The sequence below is a fragment of the Aethalodelphis obliquidens genome, unplaced genomic scaffold (assembly GCF_003676395.1).
Source record: "Aethalodelphis obliquidens isolate GAN/ISIS:26980383/991018 unplaced genomic scaffold, ASM367639v1 scaffold102, whole genome shotgun sequence".
Classification (NCBI taxonomy): Eukaryota; Metazoa; Chordata; class Mammalia; order Artiodactyla; family Delphinidae; genus Aethalodelphis; species Aethalodelphis obliquidens.
Window position 1 is genome coordinate 671,554 of NW_020838046.1, and position 13,152 is coordinate 684,705.

A 13,152-nucleotide genomic window follows, 5' to 3' on the forward strand; every position below is an offset into this window, starting at 1 on the left:
ATTATTGTCGAGGCCACCGTGACCTCTACTTGCCATCTCCAGTAGTCACTTCTTAGTTCTCGGGATACTTCCTCAAACTTCATACACCCAAAACTGAACTTTTGATTTCCCCTTCCAAATCTGCTCTTCCTGAATCTTCCTTATGTCTCTAAGCTGCTCAGCATCATCTTTGACCCCTTTCTTTCTCCCATATTCCACACTTAATCTATCAGTCCTCTCAGATCTACCTTCAAAATATATCCTGTATACTAACACTGAACAAAAAGGAAATTAAGGAAACAATATGCATTTACAATAGCATCAAAAAGAGTAAAATATTTAAGAATAAACTTAACCAAGGAGGTAAAAGACTTATACACTGAAAACTACAAAACGTTGCTGAAAGAAATTAAAGATGCAAATAATTGGAAAGTCATACTATGTTCATGGATTAGAAGACTTAATATCGTAAAGATGACAATAGTACCCAGATTCAGTGCAATCCCTATCAAAATCCCAATTGCTTTTTTGCAAAGATAGAAAATCCTATCCTAAAATTCATATTGAATCTCAAGGGGTCCAAATAGTCAAAACAACCTTGAAAAAGAAGAACAAAGTTGGAGGTCTCAAACTTCTGGATTTCAGAACTTAGTACAAAGCTACAGTAATCAAAACAGTGTGGTTCTGGCATACAGACAGACCAGTGGAATAGAATTGAGAGCCCAGAAATAAACCCTCACATATATGTTCAAATGATTTTTGATAAGGTGCCAGGACCATTCAGTGAGGAACAGACAGTCTTTTCAACAAATGATGCTGGGAAAACTGGATATCCACATGCAAAAAAATGAAGTTGGACCATTACCTTACACTATGTACAAAAATTAACTTGAAATGGGTCAGAGACCTTAGCATAAGAGCTAAAACTATACAACAATATAAGGGAAATGCTTCATAACATTGGATTTAGCAGTGACTTCTTAGATATGACACTAAACGTACAAGTAATAAAAATTATAGATAAATTGGACTGTATCAAAATTTTAAATGTCTGTGTAGCAAAGGACACAGTAAATTAGAATGAAGAGGCAACCCACAGAATAGGAGACAGTATTGGCAAATTGTGTATCTGGCAAGGGTTAATATCCAGAATATATAAAGAACTCCCACAATTCAACAAAACAGGCAAACCTGGTTTTTTAAATATGCAAAAGACTTAAAAAGACATTTCTCAAAAAGAGATATACAGGGACTTCCTGGTGGTCCAGTGGTTAAGAATTGCCTTCCAATGCAGGGGATGTGTGTTCAATCTCTGGTCGGGGAACTAAGATCCCACATGCCGCTGGGCACCTAAGCCCGCGCACCACAACTAGAGAAGTCCGTGTGCCTCAACAAAAGATCCCACATGCCGCTTCGAGGATCCCACGTGCCACAACTAAGACCCAAAGCAACCCAAAAAAGAGAGATATACAAATGGCCAATAACCACATGAAAAGATGTTCAACATACTAATCATTAGGGAAATGCAAATCAAAACCACAATGAAATATCACTTCACAATCATTAGAGCTAATATTTTTTAAAAAACAAAATAAATATTTCTTGGATGAGGAGAAACTAGAACCCTTAGGCATTGCAAAATGGTGAGGCCACTGTGGAAGACAGTATAGCAATTCCTCAAAATATTAAACATAGAAATACCATACGACCTGGCAATTTCACTTCTGGGTATATACCAAAAGAATTGAAAGCAGGATCTCAATGAGATTATTTTATACCCATGTTCAATAGCAGCATTATTCACAATAGCCAAAAGTGGAAGCAACTTGGGTGTACATCAATAGATGAATGTATAAAGGAAATGTAGTGTATACATACAATATCACTCAGCCTTAAATATTATTAAGCCTCATTATTATTCAGCCTTAAAAAGGAAGAAAATTCTGACACATGCTACATTGTGGAGGAACCTTGAGGACACTATGGCAAGTGAAACAAACCAGTCATAAAAAGACAAATACTGTATGATTCCTCTTACATGAGGTACCTAGAGTAATCAAATTCAAAGACAGAAAGTAAAATGGTGGTTGCCAGAGACTCGGGGTGGGGGTGGAAGGAGGGAATGTTTAATGGATATATAGAGTTTCAGTTTTGCAAGACAAAAGAGTTTGGGAGATTTGATGCATAAAAATGTGAATGTACATAACATTACCAAAGTGTACACTTAGAGATGGGTAAGATAGTAAATTTTATGTTACATGTTTTTACCACAATTAAAAGATTTTTTAATTTGTAAGATATTTGTATAAAGAAATGTGATAATATATAGTGGAGTTATATAAGTAAAATGGGTGACAACAGCACAAAAGCTGAGAGGGATGAAATGAAAGAATACTGTCGTAAGGCTCTTACACTATATGTAAAGTAGTATAATCACCTGAAATTAGACTGTGATAAGTTAAAGATGCATACTTAAAACCTAAAGTAACCACTAAAGTAACACTACAAAGAGTTATAGCTAAATCCAACGGAGACAAATGAAATTGTAAAAAGACAAGACAAAACAAAACAAAAAACTCAATCCTAAACAAAACAGAAAAAAAGCAGGAAAAGGGAATAAAGAACAGATGGGACAAATAGATAACAAATACCAAAATGATATACATAAACATAATCATATCATAGCCACATTAAAGTATACCCTCTAAACACGCAGTTAAAAGCAGAGGTTAGCAGATTGGATTAAAAAAGGAAGACCCAACCATATGCTGCTTGTAAGAAACCTACTTTAAATATAAAAATATAAATAGGTTAAAAGGGTGAAGAAGGCTACACAAAACCAACACAAATCAAAATAAAGTTGAAGAGGCTAATTAATATCAGGAGATTTCAGAGCAAACCTGTTGCCAGGGATACACTTAAACACTTATGCAGGTAATAACAAAGCTAAAAAAAAAATGAAGTGAAAACTGATAGACCTGCAGTGAGAAATAGACAAACCTGCAATTATAGTCTGATTTCATTACCCCTCTCTCAATTGAAAGAATAAGGAGACAGAAAATCATTGAGTACGTAAAAGACTTGAACAGCATAATCAACTAACTTTACCTGATTGATGTTTACAGAACACTCCCTCTAACAAAAGCAGAACATACATTCTTTGGAAATGCTCTCTGGGCCATAAAACAAGTCTCAAAATTTTAAGAGGATTCAAGTCACACAAAATATGTTCTCTGACCTACTGGAGTTAAATTAGAAATCAGTAACAGAAAAATCTCTGGAAAACCCCCAAATATGTGGAAACGAACTTCTAAATAACCCATGAGATAAAGAAGAAATCAAAAGGGAAATTAGAAGATCATTTGAACTGAATGAAAATGAAAACAATATATCAAAATTTTGAATGTGCCACTAAAGCAATTTCTATATTAGAGAAGAATGTCTGGAATTAATACTCTCAGCTTACACCTTAAGAAATTGGAGAAAGAAGAGCAAATTAAACCAAAAGTAGACAGAAGAAAGGTAATAAGAAAGATCAGAGCAGCAGTTGGTGAACTAGAAAACAGAAAAACAGAGAAAATTACTCAAAGAATTAGTTCCTTGAGAAAGTCAATAAAATTGATAAGCCTCTGGCCAAACTGATCAGGAGAAAAAGAGAAGGCACAAATTAGCAATATCAAAAATGGGATGACATCGCTGCAGATTATAGAGATAGTAAGGAAATCTTGTGAACAAGTTTATGCCAATAAATTTGACAACTTCTATGAAATGGATGAATTCCATTAGTGTGGTCATTCCATACTAATGACCAAAGCTCACTCAAGGTGAATAGATAAATTAAATAGCCCTATATCTATTAAGGAAATTGCATTTAAAACTATCCGAAAAAAGAAAACTCCAGGTACAGATGGTTTCTGGTGAGTTCTACAAAAACTTAAGGAAGAAATAATAACAATTCTATGCCAACTCCAGAAAACTGAAAAGATAGGAATACTTCCCATTTCATTCTATGAAGCCAGCATCATCCTGGTACCAAAACCAGACAAAAACATTACAAAACAGAAAACTACAGAATCCCTCTTGAACATAGATTTTAAAATTCTAAACAAATTTTACCAAATCATATCTAACAATATATAAAAAAGATAGTTCATCATGACCAGGTGGCATTTATCCCAAGAATGCAGGTTGATTTAACATTCAAAAAATTAATCAGGGCTTCCCTGGTGGTGCAGTGGTTGAGAGTCCGCCTGCCGATGCAGGGGACACGGGTCCGTGCCCTGGTCCGGGAAGATCCCACATGCCGCGGAGCAGCTGGGCCCATGAGCCATGGGTGCTGAACCTGCGTGTCAGGAGTCTGTGCTCCGCAATGGGAGAGGCCACAACAGTGAGAGGCCCGCTTACCACAAAAAAAAAAAAAAAAAAAAAAAAAAATTAATATAATTTTCTATATTAACAGACCAAAAAAAGGAAAACCATATGATCTCAACAGCTGCAGGAAAAAAACATTTACCAAAATCCAGCATATATTCCTGATTAAAAACTTTTAGCAGGGTGTCTGGGATGATATAGGGTCCAGGGACGGCAGTGTACAGGGCCTAGGGGTCAGCTGGCCAAGGGTTGGCCAACCTGCAGTATCCCTGGTCTCCAGCCCTCACCCAAGACTATCCAAGAGGACAAAGCCTCCCCAATGGCAGGCTCAGCATGTGGGAACCACCTCTCTGAGGCCTTCCTTGGGCCCTGAGCCAGACGGAGGGCCTGGTTCCTGGAATGACAGGCTGACAGTGACAAGAGTCCCTTCCCCTGGGCTGGGCCCCTCTATAGCCAGGAGCCAATGGCCCAGGACAGAGCCAAACCCTGTGAGCTGAACCAAGAGAAATACAATGCTGATGACAACATGAAGATCATCTGCCAGTGGGACAGCACCATGGGCAAGCCCAAATTTATGGAGAGATTTATCATAGATGGATTTCAGCCACAGCAGCTGTCCACATACACCCTGACCCTGTATAAGCACATGGCCATGGTGGACAGTATCTTACTGGTCTCATCTTTGTGGACTTTTTGGACACAGCAAGCCAGGAGCAGTTCCAGAGCACACATGCCTCCTACTGCAAGGCCCACACCTACATCGTGCTGTTTGATGTCAGAGGAAAGTCACCTACAAGAACCTGAGCACCTTGGGAAATGGGGCTTTGGGAGTTCAGGCCAGAGATCCTGTGCATCTGGTGGCCAAAAAAATTGTTGCAGACATAAAGGTGACCCCCAAAATCTTCAGTTTTGCCCAGTTCTCCCTGCTCCCATACTTTGTCTCAACCGCTGATGGTACCAACAGTGAAAAGCTTTCCAATGATGCAGTTCAGTTGGCTGTGTCTTAGAACACCCTGTACACTTCATGGATGAGGTTTTGCAGGAGCTCGAGGACTTTGACTTGGATAGAAGGAGCAGAAGGAGGAGGATATGCCCAACTAAGAAGCAATGGGGCAGCATTGTGAGCCCATCTCAAAACTGAGAAGCCCTTCCAAGCCATCTCCCACGAACCTCCTGAAAACCCACCAATCCCATTTGCCTCCCCTACTTCATTGCCCATGATACCTTCTCACAGTTGTCTCCTCCCCTGTACTCAGGGACAGGGATGAGGATAGCACCAGCAAGTGCCCTCAACCGATGTAAGAGGTCCACATTAGACCGTAAAGCAGAATTAGAGATCAGTATTACAACCTTCCCTCCATGGCCAGACAGTAAAGAGAATCAGGGAACATGCTTTGTGTGTCTCTTAGAAATTTAGGTGAGTTTTTTTTTTTCTCCCAGAACTGACCTCAGGGTCCATTCATTGCATCTCCACCAAGGGAATGATTTCTAATCCTTGATTACCCCCATTTCCATCCCCGTGGAATTTGGGAAGCCTCCATCCTTTTTACACATGACCTACCATCCTTTATCCTTTTTAGTCTCCCAACAAACTTTTTAAAAAATGGTTTTGAGCAGACAGCTGTTCACTTCACGGATTTTTGAGCACCTATGGTATTTCACGAGCTCTTGTAGGTACAGCCAGTACCTTGGTGAACAGTGAGGCCAAGACCACAGGCACAGATTTGCCATTAAAATCAAGTGAAAGGGCTTCCCTGGTGGCGCAGTGGTTGAGAGTCCGCCTGCCGATGCAGGGGACATGGGTTCGTGCCCCGGTCTGGGAAGATCCCACATGCCACGGAGCGGCTGGGCCCGTGAGCCATGGCCGCTGAGCCTGCACGTCCGGAGCCTGTGCTCCGCAACGGGAGAGGCCACAACAGTGAGAGGCCCGCGTACCGCAAAAAAAAAAAAAAAAATCAAGTGAAAGGTGTCAGATCTGGCCGTACACAAACTTTGTTGGTAAACGTCAAAGGTCAGTAGGCCATTGGGTCCAAACCCATTTGGATTACAAGAACTTGACTTCTTAAAGAGGTACTGTTAAAACCCCTCTTTCATCATATGAGGCTTTCTCTCATTTTTTGAAGACTAGTATGGACATTGTGTGACTCTGTCCTTTGGTGACAGAGGCTGCAAAAGAACCATCCTGCTGCCTTTTCCGCTTCTTTCTAGTACTTGTGGCTCACTAATGTGTTTTTATGATCATCTTGTGCATTATTTCCATTGTTTTTATTTTTTTCTGTTTTATTTTTTTTACAGTAAGGGTTGAATTACATTTTAGAAATCTCTTAGCAAAGTAGGCATAAAATGTAACTTCCTTAAACTGAAGAGGGGCATCTATGAAAAACTGACAGCTACCATCATATTTAAAGGGGAAGACTAAATGGTTTTTCCTAAGATTAGAAACGAGACTGATGTGTGCTCTTATGACTTTTGTTTCCACATTATACTGGAGGTTCTAGCCAGCACAATAAGGAAAAAGAAAAATAAAAGGTACCCATATTAGAAATGAAGAAGTAAAACTGTCATTTGCAGATGACGTTATTGTCTATGAAGAAAATTTGACGGCATTTATTAAAAAGCTACTAGAAGTAACAAATGGGTTTAACAAGGTTGCAAGATATAAGATCATTATACATTTTTATAACTATTTTTTTAATATATTTTTTTATTTATTTATTTGGTTGCACCAGGTCTTAGTTGCGGCTGGTGGGCTCCTTAGCTGTGGCTCACGGATTCCTTAGTTGCAGCTTGCTGGCTCCTTAGTTGTGGCATGTGGGCTCCTTAGTTGTGGCATGTGAACTCTTAGTTGCAGCATGCATGTGGGATCTAGTTCCCTGACCAGGGATCAAACCTGGGCCCCCTGCATTGGGAGCTCAGAGTCTTAACCACTGTGCCACCAGGGAAGTCCCAAGATCATTATACATTAATGAATTTTATTTCTATACAAGAAATGAATGGGAATTGAATATTTTAAATACCATTTTCATTAGCATCAAACAGGAAATAACATAAACAGGAAATTCTTAGAGATCTCACAAAAGATATATAAGATCTATACAGTGAAATCTATAAAATATTGTTGAGAAAAATAAAAACTAAATAAATGGAGAGATATACAGTGTTCGGGGAACCACTCAATATTGTTAAGATGTCATTTGTCTCCCAATTGTTCTATATATTCAGTGCAATCCCAGTGTAGATCCCAGGAGGCTTTTGTTTTTAATAGAAATTGACAAGATGGACCTAAAATTAATATGGGAATGCAGAGGATCAAGAACAACCAAAAAGACATTGGAAAAGGAGAAAAAAATTGGAGTTGATTTCAGATTTGTTACGAAGCAACAGAAATCATGACAGTGTGGTATTTGCTTAATGATAGACAAATAGATACATGGTACAAAATAGCGTTCAGCCATAGATCAACACATATATGGGCAACAGATTTTTGCCAAACGTACAAAGGCAATTCAGTGGAGGAAGGACAGCCTTTTCAACAAATGGTGCTGGGACAATTGTGTGTCATATGAAAAAAAAAACTTTGATCCATACCTTGAACCATATGCAAAAGTAACTCAAATGGATCAGAGGCCTACATATAAAGGCCTACATATAACTTCTAGAAAAGAAAATAGGGAGAACTCTTGTAACCTTGAGATAAGGCAAAGATTACTTAGATACAATACCAGAGCACAATCAACAAATGAAACATTGATAAACTGACTTCATCAAAATTAAAAACTTCTGCCAGAATGAGAGAAAATATATGCAAAATGAATTATATCTCGAGTATGTAAACTACTCTCTAGGTGGCTCTGTAGCACAATGGATAGCACACTGGACTTCTAGAATATGTAAAATACTCTCAAGTCAATAATAACAACTCTAGAAAAATGGGCCAAAGATTCTAGCAGACACTTCCCCAGAGAAGATATGCAGATGGCAAATGAGTACATGAAAAGATGCTTAACATCATCAGTCATTATAGAAATACAAATTAAAACCACAATGAGATACCACTGCACACCTATTAGAATGGTTACAATCAAATGAAAAAGACTGGGCATACCAAGTGTTGGTGAGGATTTGGAGGAACTGGGATTTTCATACACTGCTGGTGGAAATGTAAAATGGTACACTCACTTTAACAAACACTTTGGCAGTCTCTTAAAAAGTCACACACGCCTACCATATTAGCCAGTCTTCCCTACTTCATAGCTATTTACCCCAGCACAAGGAAAGTATAAATCCTTACAAAGACATGTACGCTGTTTGAAAAGTAAAGACTGCTGTTTTTAGCTTTATTCATTGCAGCCAGAACTGGAAAACAATACAAATGTCCCATCAACAGGGAAAAGGATAAATAAGTTGTGTTATGTCTATACAATGGGATACTACATAGCATAAGAAATGAACTATTGATGCATGCAACAACATGGATTAATCTCAAGATAATTATGCTGAGTGAAAGAAAGCGTGCACAAAATAGAACATACTGTCATTCCATTTATATAAGACTCTCAAAAATACAAACTATAGTAGCAGAAAGTAGTTCATGGAGGATGAAGTGAAAAGGTGGCAGGAAGAAGGGATTAAGAAGAGGCACAAGGAAATTTGGGGAGGATGATAGACTATGTTGATTGTTGTGATGGTTTCATAGTCAAGGTAAAACATCAAATTGTACACTTTATGCAGTTTAAGTCAGTTATATCTCCATAAGGCTATTTTAAAAATATTTATGTATGTATGCATGTATATGTATACATGCATGTATGTGATAGAGGGGACTCAGATTAAAAGAGACTTGAGACACATAGCAACCAAATGCAATGTTTGGACTTTGTATCTTGATTCAAGCATTCTGGAGGCAGCTGGGGAAATAGTCTGAGTGTTAGATTATGTTTATTAATTATTGTTAGTTTTGTTAGATAAGACAGTGGCACCAAACAAAAGCCCATATCTGTTAGACATAGTTCACTTGGGGTGACTTTATGGGTGAAAGCCTACAGTGCTTGTGATGTGCTTTGAAATCCTCTAGCATAATAAAGGGGGGGGAATAGATGAAGAATATAGGTAAATACTGATAATTGAAAGTCAATGATAAATACATTAAAGGTCCATTAAATTCCGGTTTCTTTTGTGTACTTTAAAATTCCTCCTAAAATTTTATGTTGTTTTTGTCTTATCCTCAGTGTAGAATCCAAGGTCTCCTTTGTTTTAGCTCCCACCATACCCCTTCAGCCTCACCATCTGCCTCGCACCACAGTTTAGGATCTGGTTATATGCAGGGTGACAATCTGTCCCAGTGTGCCTGGAACAGTCTTGGTTTGCGCCCGTTGTCCCAGTGTAATTATTAACAGGGCCCTCTGACTCTCAAAATATTCTAATTTGAGTAATATATGCTTACCCTAGTTATAGTTATATCGAACTGTAATTTCCTTCACATACCTGTGCTTCACACCTGTTTGTCTTTAGTGGACTATTCCTTTGTCCAGAATCCCCCTTCCTATCACAATGCTCTCCTTATCTAACTCCTTCCTACTCACTTTTCCAAGTCTTAGCTCAGGCATCATTTTCTCAAAGCCTTCCCTGGCAGTCCTCTGCTGCTCTATCCCACCCCACCTGCATTATTTTGCCTTCTTTGTGCTGCCACACCACCTGGGCATGCTCCGTCATACAGCACTTGATGAAAATGTGTTTACTGGTCTGCTTTCCAATTCAGTTAGCTTTTCAAGGTTAGGGGTACACTGTCTTTTCATCTTTGGGTACTTGGTGTCTAACAGTGTTGGCAATGTCTGCAAAATGCTGGATAAATTCAGCCTTAGAGATTTTCTGACTTAACCTTCTTAGATAAATGAGAAAAACTCAAGCTTGGAAAGGTAAATGCACCTTCCTAAGATCACGGAGCATAGCAGTGGCAGAGTCAGAAGTAGAGCTCATGATTGTATCCCTTCTCCCACAGTGATATGATAAGCAATTTTAAGGAGCTTTAGAGGTGTCTTTTCACAAAGACAGAGCTTATATATCTAATAAGGGTCATCCTTGGAGCAGAACAGGAAAGCTATTAGAACAGTGGCAGTAGCTCTGACATGTACAAGAACTAGATGTTGATAATGCTGTAATATTTCACATTTGTTAGATGCAAAATGCAATGGTGATTATGACACCTGGCTTTTTTACTATATACACTTATTTACCAGAATGCTAAATCTGTGGGGAAAACTGCCAGTTTTTCTCTTTTTTAAATTATTTTTTTAGAATCCTCTCATACAATATGACATGGAAAGTAATGTAGGATAATAGGGACTTTATACATTTAATTATTTTAAAATAAAGAACATCATCTAGAGTGCATCTTAAAAGTTCTCATCACAAGAAGAAAAACATTCTGTATGGTGATAGATGTTAACTAGACTTATTGTGATCATTTCAAAACATACAACTATCAAATCATGTTGTACACCTGAAACTAATATAATGTGTATCTCAATTATACCTCAATTAAAAATTTTAATAAAATAAAGCTAGCTGAAATATCAGAAAAAAAAAAAGAACATCCAGAGATCTTGCACTTAATGTCTGTTTTTCTTTGCAATTTTCATAGCGTCGTCTTGGAGATGCAGCCAAGAAAGCCATCAGCAAATTAACAACCAGAACAGTGAAAAAGGGTGATAAGGTACAGTAATGAAATCACTTTAACACTATAAAAACAGTAAAGTATTTTGCTTTTGATTTGGTGGGCGGGAGTATACCCTAACCATTTGTGTCTCCTTTGTTAGATTATTCTTTTTCTCCAAGCATACTATCTAAAGTAGCTTCTCTTTGAAATCTTATTTTTAGTATGCCTGTCATTCAGAGACCCTCCATACAGTTCTCTAATTTTCCTGGATTTTAAATGCCCCTGTCATAATTAGCATCACCGGACTACTTACAGTTTCCCTAGCTGTGGTGTTCAACGGTTTTCTTCTGCTAAAACCTAGCATATTTGGGGGAAGAACTCTAAGTAGCCAGGAATGTGCATTCTCTTCCTGTGCTTCATGCGACTTTGCGTCTCTCTTCTGTGTTTTGGTTCTTCACCAGTTAGCTGGAGAACTAGAGACCCACATTCAAGGGAGTGTTGGTTAACAAGGTGCTTTCTGTACAGTGGGCTAAGCAGTTTGAAAGAAGGGCACAGTTTGTTAGGGTTGGATCTAGTGGCTTAGGGGAAATGACTCAGAGAGGTAGTGATAGAGGCCATCTATGGCTGAGATTCCTGACCCTAATTCTTCAGTCAGATCTCAGAATTAGGTAGAGCCCTGTTTCTGCTCTCTATGGACAAAACAGCAACTTAATGTGAGACCCTGTGTTCAATATATTTAAGGTTATCTAGAATGAAGAAATTGCATCTCTGAAGTTATAAAACCAAACCTGTCTTCTGCCCCAAAACCAACTCTAATTTTTTACCAGAGAGCTCTGGAAGGATAATTACAGGTGATTCTCCATCCTCTTAAGTTTTACCACTTTCTTGACTTTACTCATTTTTATTCCCACTGCCTTGACACCCCACATCTAGTTTTCCTTGACACAGCTCCAGAAGATAGAAACATTTTCAATGAACTTCATGGTATACTAAAGAAAGAAAAAAGTAAAAACACTTGCAGAAAATATAAGCAGCATCACAACAGCTGTACTTTAACCCCAGAGGAGTGGTCACCAATATAAATGCTTTTTTGACCTGGTAGCCTTCAGCTGCCACATTAATTTGAACTTCCCTGGAGCTCACCCAACCTACCCATCCTACTTTGTCCCCCCATGCTAATACAAAACCATCTTTCCTTATTAAAACCAACACTTTTTTAAAGTTTGTACCTCCTAGACCTGTCAAGAGTTACCCTACTGAGTTTCAGTCCAAGTGGCAGTGACACAGCAAATAGTGTTGCCTTTCCTGGTAGTGCTCTGTTTAATGACAAGGCAGGGGAACCCTTCCCCAATCCAGAGGAGGAAGGAGATCAATTACCCTGGGTGACCAAAAACCTGGCTGACTCTTCCTGACGCTTGATAAAGACCTAGTATAGAGTTGAGTCCATGACTGTTCTCTACCCCAAATCTATGACCAGATGCACAGCTCCTATCCTTGGGGTGAGTCTTTAGGGGGCTCAACCATCTTTTCTGCCTGTACTTAACTGTGTGGTCAGATGAGCGTCCTGATGAGGAAAACCTACTCAGACCAGTATAGTGATGCAGCACTAGATGGTCCAAGGTGATAGCTGATTTGAATCTTAAAAAAAAATTAGTATTCTGATTTCTAAGACGTTTCACAAAAAGAATTAGTATTAATTGTTACACCATAGTTTAAAAACAAAATAGACTGGCTTAGTTACAATTTGGGTCAATACAGTTAAGCAAATGGAAACGTTACATTTTTTTTTTTTATAACCTTTCACTTTATAATCACCTGTTTACCACAGTTGCCACAGGAAAAATCTTAGCTGGATCGTATCTCCTCCATTTAGGTACTTATAGCTTTAGCGTATAACTTTCATTGCTGTGCTTTTCATTTCAGGAAACAGACCCAGACTTTGATCATTGTGCAGTCTGCATAGAAAGCTATAAACAGAATGATGTTGTCCGGATTCTCCCCTGCAAGTATGTCAAATTTCTTCGTTTAAAATAGAATGATACTGGGCTTCCCTGGTGGCACAGTGGTTGAGAGTCAGCCTGCGATGGAGGGGACACGGGTTCGTGCCCCGGTCTGGGAGGATCCCACATGCCGCAGAGTGGCTGGGC

The 13,152-nt window shown here is 38.7% G+C and overlaps 1 protein-coding gene and 1 pseudogene across 1 annotated transcript in view; both read left to right on the plus strand.

Annotated features, from left to right (window-relative positions):
• The window catches only part of RNF130 (ring finger protein 130), a 114,554-nt gene that overhangs the window by 74,297 nt on the left and 27,105 nt on the right, over positions 1-13,152 (plus strand). The window contains exons 4-5 of the mRNA XM_027096493.1: positions 10,991-11,062; positions 12,929-13,011. Coding sequence (XP_026952294.1) covers positions 10,991-11,062; positions 12,929-13,011 — 155 coding nt within the window. The remainder of the gene's footprint in view (positions 1-10,990; positions 11,063-12,928; positions 13,012-13,152) is intronic.
• On the plus strand, positions 4,407-6,180 carry LOC113614738 (rab-like protein 2A pseudogene; annotated as a pseudogene).